The sequence below is a fragment of the Pristiophorus japonicus genome, chromosome 30 (genome assembly GCF_044704955.1).
Source record: "Pristiophorus japonicus isolate sPriJap1 chromosome 30, sPriJap1.hap1, whole genome shotgun sequence".
In the NCBI taxonomy this organism is placed as follows: Eukaryota; Metazoa; Chordata; class Chondrichthyes; family Pristiophoridae; genus Pristiophorus; species Pristiophorus japonicus.
This window is the reverse complement of record NC_092006.1, coordinates 11,659,878-11,677,870: the sequence shown is the minus strand read 5'-3', so window position 1 is coordinate 11,677,870 and position 17,993 is coordinate 11,659,878. Positions and strand designations below refer to the sequence as shown.

At 55.1% G+C, this 17,993-nt stretch overlaps 1 protein-coding gene across 1 annotated transcript; it reads left to right on the top strand.

Annotated features, from left to right (window-relative positions):
• Positions 1-1,377: 1,377 nt before the first annotated feature.
• naxe (NAD(P)HX epimerase) lies at positions 1,378-13,557 on the top strand. Its single transcript, XM_070868743.1, has 6 exons — positions 1,378-1,805; positions 3,965-4,073; positions 5,398-5,508; positions 8,324-8,437; positions 10,441-10,588; positions 12,310-13,557. The coding sequence occupies exons 1-6, from the start codon at positions 1,618-1,620 to the stop codon at positions 12,510-12,512; spliced, it is 873 nt and encodes a 290-aa protein (XP_070724844.1). The 5' UTR covers positions 1,378-1,617; the 3' UTR covers positions 12,513-13,557.
• The last annotated feature ends 4,436 nt before the right edge of the window (positions 13,558-17,993 follow it).

The window sequence follows — 17,993 nt, the reverse complement described above, 5'->3', positions numbered from 1 at the left end:
TGTGCCAGTCGGGCACTGTTGGGAAACATAGAAAATAGGTGCAGGAGGAGGCCATTCGGCCCTTCTAGCCTGCACCGCCATTCGATGAGTTCATGGCTGAACATGCAACTTCAGTACCCCATTCCTGCTTTCTCACCATACCCCTTGATCCCCCGAGTAGAGGAGGCCGGCGAGAGCCTTCAGGAGGTGACGGGGGGGGGCAACCTGGGTTGAAAAACACAGACCCTCCCTCCGACCCCCTTTAACCCAGGCTCCAGGTACTGAAGGGGTTAATGCCGCCCCGTCGCCTCTCCCATTGGCTCTGAATTTCTGACTAGACGCTGCTTCCTGAGTGCTGATTGGTTGGCCACCCTGTCAATCTGTGAGCTCTTACCCGTGATTGGTCCGATTTGTGACTGACTGCAAATTTTGATCGCTCATTGGCTGCCAGAGACGTCTGTCAGAGTCAGAGGCGGGACTGCGCGTCCGGCTCCGCCCCCCCGCAATGTTCAGGCGCTTTGATCAGCGATTGGCTGGTTATGGTGTCAATCAGACGAAAGTCCGCCTTAGTAACCGGGCGCTCCGAATACTCATTGGCTGACTCTCATGTGAGTCAACATTAAATCCCACCCTTTTGATGATGCTCTATGCAGTTGGCGCATTGATTGAGTAACTCCAGCGTCAATCAAGCAAGGACCCCGATCCGATCGACTGGGTAATTGCCCGGGCGGCGCAGTCGCTGATTGGCTCAGCGTGCCGTCATTCAGCCCTCTCGGTGGCATTGATTGGCCGCGTGAGTGATGGGCGGGAGCGAACGGTGATTGGTCGGAGGGCGGAGCAGTGCCTCCATTTCCAGAGGTTCAAGTGGTGAGAGGCTGAGGGAGCGCCGCACTGTCGGAGGGGCAGTACTGAGGGAGCGCCGTACTGTCGGAGGGGCAGTACTGAGGGAGCGCCGCACTGTCGGAGGGGCGGTACTGAGGGAGCGCCGCACTGTCGGAGGGGCGGTACTGAGGGAGTGTCGCACTGTCGGAGGGGCAGTACTGAGGGAGTGCTGCACTGTCGGAGGGGCGGTACTGAGGGAGTGTCGCACTGTCGGAGGGGCGGTACTGAGGGAGCGCCGTACTGTCGGAGGGGCAGTACTGAGGGAGCGCCGCACTGTCGGAGGGGCAGTACTGAGGGAGCGCCGCACTGTCGGAGGGGCAGTACTGAGGGAGCGGCGCACTGTCGGAGGGGCAGTACTGAGGGAGCGGCGCACTGTCGGAGGGGCAGTACTGAGGGAGTGGCGCACTGTCGGAGGGGCAGTACTGAGGGAGCGGCGCACTGTCGGAGGGCCAGTACTGAGGGAGTGTCGCACTGTCGGAGGAGCTGTGGAGGCTCAGTCGTTGAGTATATTCTAGGCAGAGATCGATAGATTTTTGGATATTAAGGGAATCACGGGATCGGGCGGGAAAGTGGAGTTGAGGTCGAAGATCAGCCATGATCGTATTGAATGGCGGAGCAGGCTCGAGGGGCCGAATGGCCGACTCCTGCTCCTGTTTCTTAAGTTCTAATGAAAGGGCTGTAGCAATTCCGCAAGTTCTTTCTTTTAATACCCGTTCTCTCCCGCTCAGGCTGGCTGCTTCCTCGGTCTGTCCCTGAATGTTGGGGATCAGGACCCTCCTGGGCCTCGGCGTCTTTGTGTCTTCTCGCTTCGCCGCCCGCGGCTGGGGTCCGGCCGCCTCTCGTGCGCAGGACTTCCTCTGCCCCGACCCGCAGTGGCGGGCACGACCCGGCCAGATGAACCCCAGCTGTTCCGCCCCGGGCGGGAAACCATTGAAGTACCTCGGGTAAGTTGGCTTGCCGGACGGAGGCTTCTGAATATACATTCATTCATAAACAGTCCCTCGGATTCGAGGAAGACTTGCTTCCACTCTTAACATAAGTCCTTAGGTGACTGAACAGTCCAATCCGAGAGCCACAGTCCCTGTCACAGGTGGGACAGGCAGTGGTTGAGGGAAGGGGAGGGTGGGACTGGTTTGCCGCACGCTCCTTCCGCTGCCTGCGCTTGGTTTCTGCACGCTCTCGGCGACGAGACTCGAGGTGCTCAGCGCCCTCCCGGATGCACTTCCTCCACTTAGGGCGGACTGGTCTTTGGGCCAGGGACTCCCAGGTGTCGGTGGGGATGTTGCACTTTATCAGGGAGGCTTTGAGGGTGTCCCTTGTAACGTTTCCTCTGCCCACCTTTGGCTCGTTTGCCCGTGAAGGAGTTCCGAGTAGAGCGCTTGCTTTGGGGAGTCTCGTGTCTGGGGACATGCGGACAATGTGGCCCTGCCCAGCGGAGCTGGTCGAGTGTGGTCAGTGCTTCGATGCTGGGGATGTTGGCCTGGTCGAGGACGCTAACGTTGGTGCGTCTGTCCTCCCAGGGGATTTGTAGGATCTTGCGGAGGCATAAAGCCGGGTGTGAATATTAGGGACTTGTTAACTCTTTTATCTCAAGCGGTTTTTCAGTTGTACAGAGCTCTGGTCTGACCCTGGGGGGAGTAACTGGGTCCAGTTCTGGGCCTCGCCCCTCAGGGAGGATATATCGGCCTCGGAGGGGAGGGGGGAACGGGGCAGATTCTCCAGAATGATACCTGGGGGCTGAAAGGGTTAAATCCCGAGGACAGGCCGCACAGACTGGGCTTGTGTTCCCTCGAGTGTCGGAGATTGAGGGGACGATCTGATCGAGGTGTGGACGATGATTGAAGGAATCGATCGGGTGGATCGAGAGAGAAACGGTTTCCTCTGGTGGGGGCAGTCCAGAACAAGGGGGGCTTCACCTTAAAATCTGAGCCCGGCCGTTCAGGGGTGATGTCAGGGAGGACTTCTTCACACAAAGGGCCGCGGGAATCTGGAACTCTCTCCCCCCAAAAAGCTGTTGAGGCCGGAGGTAAATTTGAGCTTTCAAAACTGGGATAGATAGATTTTTGTTGGATAAGGGTATTAAGGGTTACGGAACCAAGGCGGGTAGATGGATGATTTGAGTACAGGAGCAAGGATGTCTTGGCCCGAGATGAGGAGAAACTTCTTCACTCGGAGAATTGTGAACCTGTGGAATTCTCTACCACAGAAAGTTGTTGAGGCCAGTTCGTTAGATATATTCAAGAGGGAGTTAGATGTGGCCCTTACGGCTAAAGGGATCAAGGGGTATGGAGAGAAAGCAGGAATGGGCTACTGAGATGAATGATCAGCCATGATCATATTGAATGGTGGTGCAGGCTCGAAGGGCCGAATGGCCTACTCCTGCACCTATTTTCTACGTTTCTATGTTACTCCAGTTATACAGTGCCTTGGTGAGACCGCACCTGGAGTATTGTAGCAGTTTTGGTCTCCTTACCTAAGGAAGGATACACTTGCCATAGAGGGAGTGCAGCGAAGGTTCACCAGACTGATTCCTGGGATGGCAGGACTGTCGTATGAGGAGAGATTGGGTCGACTGGGCCTGTACTCACTGGAGTTTAGAAGAATGAGAGGGGATCTCACTGAAACGTATAAAATTCTGACGGGGTTGGATAGACTGGATGCGGGGAGGATGTTTCCCCCGGGGCTGGGAAGTCTAGAACAAGGGGTCACATCTCAGGATATGGGGTAGGAAATTTAGGACCGAGATGAGGAGAAATGTTCTCACTCAGAGGGAGGTGAACCTGTGGAATTCTCTACCACAGAAGGCTGTGGAAGCCAAGTCACTGAATATATTTAAGAGGGAGATAGATTTCTGGACACAAAAGGCATCAAGGGGTCTGGGGAGAGAGCGGGAACATGGTGTTGAGATAGAGGATCAGCCATGATCATAATGAATGGCGGTGCAGGCTCGAGGGGCCGAATGGCCTACTACTGCTCCTATGTTTCTATGAGTGAGGGACAGGCCAGCCAAGATCCGATTGAATGGCGGAACCGGCCCGAGAAGCTGAAGGCCTGCTCCTGTCCTCTCTCCCTGTATGGTGACCTCTGTTTCTCTCGCCCGCAGTCAGGAGGAGGCCCAGGCCATTGACCGGGAGTTGTTCGATGAGTACAAGTTCAGTGTGGACCAGCTGATGGAGCTGGCAGGACTGAGCTGCGCGTCTGCCATTGCAAAGGTAGGCGCTCAACTTGTGGCGGGCGGGCGGGTGAGGGGGACACCAGGTAATGGGTAAGACTGCGCACTGCCCGGTGATGACTCTCCCCACGCCTCTGTCCTGGAGGTGCTTAACTCGCTCCAAGAACAAGTGCCGGGGTTCCGGGGCATTCAGTCTGCGCTCGGTTCTGTGATCAGCTCCATCACCGAGCGTGTCACGGGCCAAGCTTATGGACACCCAGCTGCCCCCAGCAGGGTCTCGAGCTGCCCGTTGTCTGCCAGTATTGGTTCCTGGTGTGACCTGCTGCGACTATTGTCTCAGCCGTAGCTCAGTGGGCAGCACTCTTGCCCCTGAGTCACAAGGTCGTGGGTTCCACTCTCGGGAATCGAGCACTAAATCCAGGCCGACTATGTCGGAGGGACGGTACTGAGGGAGCGCCGCACTGTCGGAGGGGCGGTACTGAGGGAGCGCCGCACTGTCGGAGGGGCGGTACTGAGGGAGCGCCGCACTGTCGGAGGGGCGGTACTGAGGGAGCGCCGCACTGTCGGAGGGGCGGTACTGAGGGAGCGCCGCACTGTCGGAGGGGCGGTACTGAGGGAGCGCCGCACTGTCGGAGGGGCGGTACTGAGGGAGCGCCGCACTGTCGGAGGGGCGGTACTGAGGGAGCGCCGCACTGTCGGAGGGGCGGTACTGAGGGAGCGCCGCACTGTCGGAGGGGCGGTACTGAGGGAGTACCGCACTGTCGGAGGGGCGGTACTGAGGGAGCGCCGCACTGTCGGAGGGGCGGTACTGAGGGAGCGCCGCACTGTCGGAGGGGCAGTACTGAGGGAGCGCCGCACTGTCGGAGGGGCAGTACTGAGGGAGCGCCGCACTGTCGGAGGGGCAGTACTGAGGGAGCACCGCACTGTTGGAGGTGCCGTCTTTCGGATGAGACGTTAAACCGAGGCCCCGTCTGCCCTCTCGGGTGGATGTAAAAGATCCCGGGGCCACTATTGGAAGAAGAGCAGGGGGAGTTCTCCCTGGTGTCCTGGGGCCAATATTTATCCCTCAACCAACATAACAAAAAAACGATGATCTGGGTCATTATCACATTGCTGTTTGTGGGAGCTTGCTGTGCGCAAAGTGGTTGCCGCGTTTCCCACAATACAACAGTGACCGCACTCCAAAAGTACTTAATTGGCTGTAAAGCGCTTTGGGATGCTCTGAGAATGTGAAAGGTGTGATTCAGAAAATGTTTTATCGTCTCCCAGCATTACCAGCCGTACACACAGCTGCTTTATTGGTTGTTAAAGTTGTGTTACGTATCGCTGTGGCCGTTACTCACTCACCATTCTCCCTCCTTCAGGCGTATCCACTATCGTCACTTCGGAAACAAACCCCAGCCGTGTTGGTATTGTGCGGACCAGGCAACAATGGCGGAGACGGGCTGGTGTGTGCGAGGCACCTCAAGCTCTTCGTAAGTTCACACACCCCAAGCCTGTCCCAACAAACACTCCCAGGGCAGGTACAGGAGGGTTAGATACAGAGTAAAGCTCCCTCTACACTGTCTCCTCAAACACTCCCAGGGCAGGTACAGGGGGTTAGATACAGAGTAAAGCTCCCTCTACACTGTCCCATCAAACACTCCCAGGGCAGGTACAGGGGGTTAGATACAGAGTAAAGCTCCCTCTACACTGTCCCATCAAACACTCCCAGGGCAGGTACAGCACGGGGTTAGATACAGAGTAAAGCTCCCTCTACACTGTCCCATCAAACACTCCCAGGGCAGGTACAGGGGGTTAGATACAGAGTAAAGCTCCCTCTACACTGTCTCCTCAAACATTCCCAGGGCAGGTACAGCACGGGGTTAGATACAGAGTAAAGCTCCCTCTACACTGTTCCATCAAACACTCCCAGGGCAGGTACAGGGGGTTAGATACAGAGTAAAGCTCCCTCTACACTGTCCCATCAAACACTCCCAGGGCAGGTACAGCACAGGGTTAGATACAGAGTAAAGCTCCCTCTACACTGTCCCATCAAACACTTCCAGGGCAGGTACAGCACGGGGTTAGATACAGAGTAAAGCTCCCTCTACACTGTCCCATCAAACACTCCCAGGGCAGGTACAGGGGGTTAGATACAGAGTAAAGCTCCCTCTACACTGTCCCAGTTTTGCTGGGGAAGGTTATTGAGGGATATGGAACCAAGGTGGGTAGATGGGGATAATATACAGATCAGCCATGATCTGATTGAATGGCGGAACAGGCTCGAGAGGCTGAATGGCCTCCTCCTGTTCCTAATGTAACAGGCTCGAGGGGCTGAATGGCCTCCTCCAGTTCCTAATGTAATAGGCTCGAGGGGCTGAATGGCCTCCTCCTGTTCCTAATGTAACAGGCTCGAGGGGCTGAATGGCCTCCTCCTGTTCCGATGTACTGTGCACTCAAGACTTGCTCCTGCTGCAGCCACCATCATCGTGGTGACCCGAGTTTGTTCAACGCGACTGGGTTAGTGACAGGTGACTTATCTTTATTAGCGACTGGCCCTAACTCTGCAACCTGGACTGGGTAGACATGGGCTCCCTCAGTTAGCAAGTCCAGCCCTCAGCAGAATTTGCCTCCATTTCTGCACCGTGTCTTCAGGGTCTGAGTGGGGAAAGTCATGTTCTGGTTGCTGCAACTTATTCCACCCTTTTTTGGACACCAGTCAGTCTTAAGTTGTCAGCGATTTACTTGTACTTCTTTCAATCTAGTATACTGTATTCGCTGCTCACGATGTGGTCTCCTCTACACTGGGGAGACCGAGCGTAGATTGGGGTGACCGCTTTGCAGAACACCTCCGTTCAGTCCGTGAGTGTCACCCCGAGCTTCCGGTCGCCTGTCACTTTAATTCCCCGCCCCCCCCCCCCCCCCCCCACTCGCACTCTGACCTCTCCGTCCTCGGCCTCCTACATTGTTCCAACGAAGCTCAACGCAAGCTCGAGGGACAGCACCTCATCCTTCGTTTAGGTACTTTACAGCCTTCTGGACTCAACATCGAGTTCAACAAATGCAGACCAGAACCCCTGCCCATATTCTGCTCCCCTTCCTCTTTTTTTTTTAAATCTCCCGCCCGCTGATCTTATGTATTTTTTCTCTGTGTTTCCCGTGGCAGCTGCTAATTACTCTGCCATTCACACCCTATCCAGACTGATCTTTTTCTAACTTCTGTCATTAGCATCTCAAGTCGGCCCATCAAGTTATTATTTAAATGGAGAAAAATTGCAAAGTGCTGCAGTACAGCGGGACTTGGAGGTACTTGTGCATGAAACACAAAAGGATACTATGCAGGTACAGCAAGTGATCAGGAAGGCCAATGGTATCTTGGCCTTTATTGCAAAGGGGATGGAGTATAAAAGCAGGGAAGTCTTGCTACAGTTATACAGGGTATTGGTGAGGCCACACCTGGAGTACTGCGTGCAGTTTTGGTTTCCATATTTACGAAAGGATATACTTGCTTTGGAGGCTGTTCAGAGAAGGTTCACTCGGTTGATTCCGGAGATGAGGAGGTTGACTTAAGAGGAAAGGTTGAGTAGATTGGGCCTCTACTCATTGGAGTTCAGAAGAATGAGAGGTGATCTTATTGAAACGTTTAAGATAATGAGGGGGCTCGACAAGGTGGATGCAGAGAGGATGTTTCCACTGATGGGGGAGACTAGAACTCGGGGGCATGATCTTTGAATAAGGGGCCGCCCATTTAAAACTGAGATGAGGAGGAATTTCTTCTCTCAGAGGGTTGTAAATCTGTGGAATTCTCTGCCCCAGAGAGCTGTGGAGGCTGGGACATTGAATATATTTAAGGCAGAGGTAGACAGATTTTTGAGTGATAAGGGAGTAAAGGATTACGGGGAGAGAGCGGGGAAGTGGAGCTTAGTCCATGATCGGATCAGCCATGGTCTTATTGAATGTTGGAGCAGGCTCGAGGGGCCAAATGGCCGACTCCTGCTCCTATTTCTTATGTTCTTATCATCCCTTTTGTCTCGCATCTCTCCTGACTTCTCCCCCATCACCGACCTTCCCTTTTGTTCTGTCCCCCACTCTTAGTGCTCCTTAAGAATCTATTCATTTCGAACATTCGCCAGTTCTGACGTAGGGTCATCGACCCAAAACTTTAACTCTGTTTCTCTCTCCACTGGTGCTGCCAGACCTGCTGAGATTTCCAGCATTTTCGGTTCTTATTTCAGATTCCAGCATCCTCACTATTTTGCTTTAGTCTTGGGTTGCCCCTGTGTTAAACAGTCTCTTCTCCTTTCGCAGGGCTATGAGCCGACGATCTTCTACCCAAAGCGCCCAAGCAAACCCCTCTTCCAAGCTCTCACCACCCAGTGCCAGAAAATGGACATCCCCTTCCTGACGGAGTTCCCTTCAGAGGTAAGAAACATGAACAGGAATTCGCCTGGGTTGTACGTACATTAACTGTTAATCCATTTACCTTCTGTGTGATGACATCTCTTTTTGTTTCTATTCGTTCCTGGGATGTGGGCGTCGCTGGCCAGGCCCGGCATTTATTGCCCGTCCCTAATTGCCCCTTGAGAAGGTGGTGGTGAGCCGCCGCCTTGAACCGCTGCAGTCCGTGTGGTGAAGGTGCTCCCACAGTGCTGTTGGGGAGGGAGTTCCAGGATTGTGACCCAGCGACGATGAAGGAACAGCCGATATATTTCCCAGTCGGGATGGTGTGTGTGACTGGGAGGGGAACGTGGAGGTGGTGGTTTCCTAAGTGTCTGCTGCCCTTGTTCAGAGAAGGTTCACTCGGTTGACTCCGGAGATGAGGGGGTTGCCTTATGAGGACAGATTGAGGAGGTTGGGCCTCCACTCATTGGAGTTCAGAAGAATGAGAGGTGATCTTATTGAAACGTATAAGATTATGAGGGGGCTCGACAAGGTGGATGCAGAGAGGATGTTTCTACTGATGGGGGAGACTAGAACTAGGGGACATAGTCTCAGAATAAGGGACCGCCCATTTAAAACTGAGATGAGGAGGAATTTCTTCTCTGAGGGTTGTAAATCTGTGGAATTCTCTGCCCCAGAGAGCTGTGGAGGCTGGGACATTGAATATATTTAAGGCAGAGGTACAGAGATTTTTGAGTGATAAGGGAGTCAAGGGTTATGGGGAGCGGGCAGGGAAGTGGAGCTGAGTCCATGGTCAGATCAGCCATGATCTTATTGAATGGCGGAGCAGGCTCGAGGGGCCAAATGGCCGACTTCTGCTCCTATTTCTTATGTTCTTATGTTCAATATGAGATGACCAACTCGGTGTGGATTGGACGTGGGATGTTTCTGGCACGGGTAGCTCAGTATCTTGCATGTCACCCACTGAGATGGAAGATTGCCTGTTTCTGCCCTGCCTCAGCTCATCCGCTGTTGAAACGCTCATCTGTACCTCTGTAACCTCCAAACTTTGACTATTCCAACGCACACCTGGCCGGCCTCCCACCTTCACCCCCCATAACCTTCAGTTCATCCAAAACTCGACTGCCCCGCGTCCCAACGCACAACGAGTCCCACTCACCCATCACCCCCTGTGCTCGCTGCCCCCGTGTCCTAACTCGCACCGAGTCCCGCTCACCCATCACCCCCCTGTGCTCACTGTCCTACATTGGCTCCCGGTTAAGCAACGCCTCCATTTAAAAATTCTCATCCTTGTGTTCAAATCCCTCCATGGACCTCGCCCCTCCCTATCTCTGTAACCTCCTCCAGCCCCTACACCCCTCCCTATCTCTGTAACCTCCTCCAGCCCCTATACCACTCCCTATCTCTGTAACCTCCTCCAGCCCCTACACCCCTCCCTATCTCTGTAACCTCCTCCAGCCCCTACACCCCTCCCTATCTCTGTAACCTCCTCCAGCCCCTACACCCCTCCCTATCTCTGTAACCTCCTCCAGCCCCTACACCCCTCCCTATCTCTGTAACCTCCTCCAGCCCCTACACCCCTCCCTATCTCTGTAACCTCCTCCAGCCCCTACACCCCTCCCTATCTCTGTAACCTCCTCCAGCCCCTACACCCCTCCCTATCTCTGTAACCTCCTCCAGCCCCACAACCCTACGAGATCTCTGCACTCCTCCAATTCTGGCCTCTTGCACATCCCCCGATTTCCATCGCTCCACCATTGGTAGCCGTGCCTTCAGCTGCCTGGGCCGCAAGCTCTGGAATTCCCTCCCTAAACCTCTCCGCCTCTCCCTCCTCATTTAAGACGCTTCTTAAAAGTGGCCTCTTTGACCAAGATTTTGGTTAACCCCTCGTAATATCTCCGTATGTGGCTGGGGGTTGGATTTGTGTCTAATGAGCCTCCCGTGAGCAGTATATGAGGTCGATGGCGCCACGCCAATGCAGGTGGTTGTTGTTGTCTAACACCGCATCTCCCGTCGCCCGACAGCCGCTGTTCATCGACGAGGTGTACAACCTGGTGGTCGACGCCATCTTTGGCTTCAGCTTCAAAGGGGAGGTGCGGGAGCCCTTCGCCGCCATCCTGGGCACGCTGGAGGCCGTGACCCTTCCCATCGCCAGCGTGGACATCCCGTCCGGTGAGTGCGGCCCCACCACTCCAGTCACACACTCCCAGGGCAGGTACAGCGGGTTAGATACAGAGTAAAGCTCCCTCTACACTGTCCCATCAAACACTCCCAGGGCAGGTACAGGGGGTTAGATACAGAGTAAAGCTCCCTCTACACTGTCCCATCAAACACTCCCAGGGCAGGTACAGCATGGGTTAGATACAGAGTAAAGCTCCCTCGACACTGTCCCATCAAACACTCCCAGGGTAGGTACAGCACAGGTTAGATACAGAGTAAAGCTCCCTTGACACTGTCCCATCAAACACTCCCAGGGCAGGTACAGCACTGGGTTAGATACAGAGTAAAGCTCCCTCTACACTGTCCCATCAAACACTCCCAGGGCAGGTACAGGGGGTTAGATACAGAGTAAAGCTCCCTCGACACTGTCCCATCAAACACTCCCAGGGTAGGTACAGCACGGGTTAGATACAGAGTAAAGCTCCCTCTACACTGTCCCATTGAACACTCCCAGGGCAGGTACAGAGTAAAGAGAGCCTTGGAGAGGGGGCGGAAGAGATTGACCAGAATGGTCCCGGGGGATGAGGGACTTCAGTGACGGGGAGAGACTGGAGAAGCTGGGGTTGTTCTCCTTGGAGCAGTGAAGGTTAAGGGGGAGATTTAATCGAGGGGTTCACTATCATGAGGGGTTTTGAGGAGTAAATCAGGAGAGACTGTTCCCAGGGGCAGGAGGGTCGGTAACTAGAGGGACACAGATTGACGATAATCGGCCATGGAACCAGAGGGGGAGATGGGGAGAATGTGTTTTCAAACAGCGCGCTACGATGGTGTGGAATGCGCTGCCCGCAAGGCTATTGGGGCCCATGGAGCCCGTGCTGTGCCGGCTCTGTGACAGAGCGATCCAATCAGTCCCACTCCCCCTGCTCTTTCCCCACAGTCCGGCACATTTCTCCTTTCGAAGTATTTATCCGATTCCTCCTTGATTCAATAATAACTTTCAAAAGGGAATGGAGCCGGACTGATTGGATCTGTCTTTCCAAGAGCCGGAACAGGCACGATGGGCCGAATGGCCTCCTTCTGTGCGGTGAGATTCTCTGACCAGATAAGAGAGTCCTGGGTTATTAGATTCAGCAGGGCATCAGAGTCTCGAGAAGTTGGAGGGACAGGCGAGAGAGACAGCGGTCTATTTCTGCAAAATCAGTCGGTTCCATAAGTTAGTGACAGCAGCCCAGCGACCAGCAACACTGAGGGCAAGAGTTCAAAGGGCGGGAGAGGGGTTGTGGGGGGGGGGGAAAGGGAACGAGGGAGAGGGAAAGAAGTAGGGGCGGGGAAAAGGAGATGAAAAGTGGGGTGAGGAAGTGAGGGGAGAAGAGAAATGAAGGGAAGGAGAGGGGAAGTGGGGAGGAGAGAGAGCAAGGAGGGAAGTGGGGGAGAGGAGAGAGAGGAAGGAAGGGAAGGAGAGAGAAATGGAGAGGGGAAGTGGGGAGGAGAGAGAGCAAGGAGGGAAATGGGGAGGAGAGGGGAAGTGGAGAGAAGAAGGAAGGGAAGGAGAGGGGAAGTGGGGAGGAGGGTGAGGGGATGAGGGAGGGGTAGTGGGGGTAGAGGAGAAAGGAGGGAGAGGGGAGGAGATGGAGAGAGGGAAAGGGTAGGAGAGGAGAAGATGAAGCAGGGATTGTTTTGCCATATAACCATGTTCGGGGGATTTGACGCTGTCTCTGGTTTCTGTCCGGCAGGTTGGGACGTGGAGATGGGTGGTCCCCACGGGATCCAGCCCGACCTGCTCATCTCCCTCACCGCCCCCAAGAAAGCCGCCGCCCACTTCCGCGGGCGCTACCACTTCCTGGGCGGCCGCTTCGTGCCCCCGGCGCTGGAGGAGAAGTACGGCCTGAACCTCCCCGACTACCCCGGCACCGAGTGCGTGCGCCAGCTGCTGTAACACCTCCGGCCCTGCGGGGGGCAGCGGTGCCGACGAACGGATTCTCTCCTGCCCCCGCGAGCGTGTGGGGTTAATCCTGCTCGCGCTCTCTCTCTTGCTATCGCGTGGACATTTAGATGGCGGGGTGTCGGGTGTGGTTTATTTAATGTGGGCCTTGCCCGAGGGGCAGGAGCCCAGGATCCGCTGATCAGGACGTAATCAGAATTTAAAAAGCTCCTGCTCCCAATCAGAATCTCACGGCACAGGAGGATCCCATCGGGGCCCCTGGAGCCCGTGCTGTGCCGGCTCTGTGACAGAGCGATCCAATCAGTCCCACTCCCCCCCTGCTCTTTCCCCACAGCCCGGCACATTTCCCCCCTTCCAGTATTTACCCAATTCCCCCGTTTGAAAGTCCCGATTGAATCTGCTCTCAGGCAGCGCCTTCCCGATCACAACTCGCTGCGTCAAAAACACATTCTCCCCATCTCCCCCTCTGGTTCCATCGCCGATTATCGTCAATCTGTGTCCCCCTGGTTACCCACCCTCCTGCCCCCGGGAACAGTCTCTCCTGATTTACTCCTCAAAACCCCTCGTGATAGTGAACCCCTCGATTAAATCTCCCCCTTAACCTTCTCTGCTCCGAGGAGAACAACCCCAGCTTCTCCACATCTCTGGAAACAATGTTGGTAAATCTCCGCACCCTCTCCAAGGTCTTGGCGTCCTGCCGAAAATGCAGTGCCCAGAATTGCATCACGATCTGCAAATTGGATTCTCTTTTCTTAAGCTCCTACCTCAAGCAGCTGATGAAATCTCTCAAATGTTGCTGCTGATTAGGGGGAGGGGGGTGTTATGTTTCGTCGGGACGAGGATTAACTGGATCCTCACATGGAGCATTAATGGGTACGTTTGAGAGTGCTGTCCTGAATGGTCCTCAGGGATTATGCGGTCACCGTGCCGGGTGGGGTTAATCGGGGACACAGGCTGTATCGATGCTGCCTTCTCTTGCACAGACTTGGGTTGAACTGGTAACTGGCTGCTGCACAATAAAACGAGCGAGTGAAATGGTTATTTTTGTTTGACTTCTCTCATTCTTTGCCCGCCCGGGAATCTGACCGTTTGAAGGGGTTTATTTACCCAGTATAAGGGAATATCCCTGGGAGGACATACGCACTAACGTTGATGTACTCGACCAGGCCAATATCCCCAGCATCGAAGCACTGACCACACTCGACCAGCTCCGCTGGGCAGGGCCACATTGTCCGCATGCCCCAGACACGAGACTCCCAAAGCAAGCGCTCTACTCTGAACTCCTTCACGGCAAGCGAGCCAAAGGTGGGCAGAGGAAGCGTTACAGGGACACCCTCAAAGCCTCCCTGATAAAGTGCAACATCCTCTCCGACACCTGGGAGTCCCTGGCCCAAAGACCAGTCCGCCCTAAGTGGAGGAAGTGCATCCAGGAGGGCGCTGAGCACCTCGAGTCTCGTCGCCGATAGCGTGCAGAAACCAAGCGCAGGCAGCGGAAGGAGCGTGCGGCAAACCAGTCCCACCCTCCCCTTCCCTCAACCACTGTCTGTCCAACCTGTGACAGGGACTGTGGCTCTCGTATTGGACTGTTCAGCCACCTAAGGACTCGAGTGGAAGCAAGTCTTCCTCGATTCCGAGGGACTGCCTATGATAAGGGAGCACAGCTCTATCTCTGGGATGACACGTACCTACCCTCCTGCAATGTAGTCGCTAACGTGTACCATTACTGTAGACCGTGATGGAACAGGTTGTTTTGGCAAGCACCAACAGTGTGCTGCACTGTCTCACACGGGGTGTTAAACTAAGGCCAGATCTGTCTGTTCAGGTGGGACCAACACAATCCCACAGCCACTATTCAAAAGAGCGGGGGAATCCTTTCTCTGTCCTGGGCTGACATTCCTCCTGCAACCAACAACAAATCTGGTCATTTCGCTCGTTGCTGTCTGCTGTGCATAAATTGGCTGCCGCATTTCCTACATTACAACAGTGACCACACTCCAAAAGTACTTCATCGGCTAGAAGGCACTTTGGCATGTTTTGAGGATGTGAAAGGTGCTATAGAAACTACACTGAGCTCCCTAGGATGATTCTGTCGTTGCATCTGATGGGGTTTGCTTGCTGACCTACATTGGCTTCCAGTCCAGCAACTACTCGATTTTCAAAATTCTCATCCTTGCGTTCAAATCCCTCCATGGCCTCCCTATCTCTGTAACCACCTCCAGCCCCGACATCCCTATCTCTGTAACCTCCTACACCTCTCCCTATCTCTGTAACCACCTCCAGCCCCGACATCCCTATCTCTGTAACCTCCTACACCTCTCCCTATCTCTGTAACCACCTCCAGCCCCGACATCCCTATCTCTGTAACCTCCTACCTCTCCCTATGTCTGTAACCTCCTCCAGCCCCTACACCTCTGCCTAACTCTGTAACCTCCTCCAGCCCCTACACCCCTCCCTATCTCTGTAACCACCTCCAGCCCCGACATCCCTACCTCTGTAACCTCCTACACCTCTCCCTATCTCTGTAACCTCCTCCAGCCCCTACACCTCTGCCTAACTCTGTAACCTCCTCCAGCCCCTACACCCCTCCCTATCTCTGTAACTACCTCCAGCCCCGACATCCCTACCTCTGTAACCTCCTACACCTCTCCCTATCTCTGTAACCTCCTCCAGCCCCTACACCTCTGCCTAACTCTGTAACCTCCTCCAGCCCCTACACCTCTGCCTAACTCTGTAACCTCCTCCAGCCCCTACACCCCTCCCTATCTCTGTAACCACCTCCAGCCCCGACATCCCTATCTCTGTAACCTCCTACACCTCTCCCTATCTCTGTAACCTCCTCCAGCCCCTACACCCCTCCCTATCTCTGTAACCTCCTCCAGCCCCTACACCTCTGCCTAACTCTGTAACCTCCTCCAGCCCCTACACCCCTCATCTAATCTCCTCCAGCCCCAACACCCCTCCCTATCTCTGTAACCTCCTCCAGCCCCAACACCCCTCCCTATCTCTGTAACCTCCTCCAGCCCCTACACCTCTGCCTATCTCTGTAACCTCCTCCAGCCCTCCCTATCTCTAACCTCCAACAGCCCCTACATCCCTCCCTATCTCTAACCTCCTCTAGCCCCTACACCCCTCCTTATCTAATCTCCTCCAGCCCCAACACCCCTCCCTATCTCTGTAACCTCCTTCAGCCCTTACAATCCCCGAGATCTCTGCGCTCCTCTAATTCTGCCCTCTTGTGCATCCCCCGATTTCCATCGCTCCACCATCGGTGGCAGTATCTTCAGCTGCCTGGGCCCTAACCTCTGGAATTCCCTCCCTAAACCTCTCCGCCTCTCTTTCCTCCTTCGAGACACTCCTTAAAACCTACCTCTGTACTTGCGTTGGAGGCTGTTCAGAGAAGGTTCACTAGATTGATTCTGTAGATGAGGGGGTTGACTCATGAGGTTAGGTTGAGCCTATACACATTGGAGTTCAGAAGAATGAGATGTGATCTTATTGAAATATGTAAGGTTCTGAGGGGGCTTGATAAGGTGGATGCAGAGAGCATATTCCCACTCATAGGGGAAACTAAAACTAGGGGACATAGTCTCAGAATAAGGGGCCACCCATTTAAAATTGAGATGAGGAGGAATTTCTTGAGGATTGTAAATCTGTGGAATTCTCTGCCCCAGAGAGCTGTGGAGACTGGGTCATTGAATATATTTAAGGTGGATATAGACCGATTTTTGAGCGATAAGGGAGTAAAGGGTTATGGGGAGTGGGCGGGGAAGTGGAGCCGAGTCCATGATCAGATCAGCCATGATCTTATTAAATGGCAGAGCAGGCTCGAGGGGCCGAATGGCCGACTCCTGCTCCTATGTCTTATGTTCTCTTTGACCCAGCTTTTGGCCACCTGCACTAATATCTCCTTATGTGGCTCAGTGTCACATTTTGTTCGCTAACACTCTTGTGAAGCACCTTGGGACGATTTACGATGTTATTTGCACTATATAAATGCTAGTTGTTGTCAGCAGAGTGTGTGATAAACACATTGAGACAGAATGCAAGGGCGTAAATCGTGTGGTTTCCCTGCCGATATCTCACCTATCCGGGTGAGGGTGATACATGGGCCTCCTTACCCTGACGTTGCTGCTCAATACCGTACTGGCAAACACACAGGGGTAGAAATTGCCCCTTCCCGAAACGGTGCTGACGGTGATGATGCACTAAACACAGATTGACAGTGGTAAGGGGGAGGATCGGGGCAGCACCGGGAAACCTCAGGAGGGCAATTGGGCTGTCGGTGGTAACAGGCCTTATCGAGAGGGGCAATTTCGGCCCCATGTAGTGCAAATGCTGGAGTAAAAGCTGATAACCCACTCCACATCGCCTCTCAATCCACAAAACCCAACGATATTGCAAGCGGCTTGAACAGTGGGCCGCTGTTTCCCTGCATGGACCAGCTCAGATTCTCAAGGGAGCGCCGCACTGTCGGAGGGGCGGCACTGAGGGAGCGCCGTACTGTCGGAGGGGCAGTACTGAGGGAGCGCCGTACTGTCGGAGGGGCAGTACTAAGGGAGCGCCGCACTGTCGGAGGGGCAGTACTGAGGGAGCGTCGCACTGTCGGAGGGGCGGTACTGAGGGAGCGCCGCACTGTTGGAGGGGCAGTACTGAGGGAGCGCCGCACTGTCGGAGGGGCAGTACTGAGGGAGCGCCGCACTGTTGGAGGGGCAGTACTGAGGGAGCGCCGTACTGTCGGAGGGGCAGTACTGAGGGAGCGTCGCACTGTCGGAGGGGCGGCACTGAGGGAGCGCCGTACTGTCGGAGGGGCAGTACTGAGGGAGCGCCGTACTGTCGGAGGGGCAGTACTGAGGGAGTGTCGCACTGTCGGAAGGGCAATACTGAGGGAGCGCCGCACTGTTGGAGGGGCAGTACTGAGGGAGCGCCGTACTGTCGGAGGGGCAGTACTGAGGGAGCGTCGCACTGTCGGAGGGGCGGTACTGAGGGAGCGCCGCACTGTCGGAGGGGCAGTACTGAGGGAGCGCCGCACTGTCGGAGGGGCAGTACTGAGGAAGCGTCGCACTGTCGGAGGGGCAGTACTGAGGGAGCGCTGCACTGTCGGAGGGGCGGTACTGAGGGAGTGCCGCACTGTCGGAGGGGGGTGCCGAGGGAGTGTCGGAGGGGCGTGCCGAGGGAGTGTCGGAGGGACGGCACTGAGGGAGTGCCGTGCTGTCGGAGGGGCGGCACTGAAGGAGCGTCGCACTGTCGGAGGGGCGGTGCCGAGGGATGAGACATTAAACCGAGGCCCCGTCTGCCCTCTCGGGTGGATGTAAAAGATCCCGGGGCCACTATTGGAAGAAGAGCAGGGGTAGTTCTCCCCGGTGTCCTGGGGCCAATATTTATCCCTCAACCAACATCACTAAAACAGATGATCCGGGTCATTATCACATCGCTGTGTGTGGGAGCTTGCTGTGCGCAAATTGAGCTGCCGCGTTT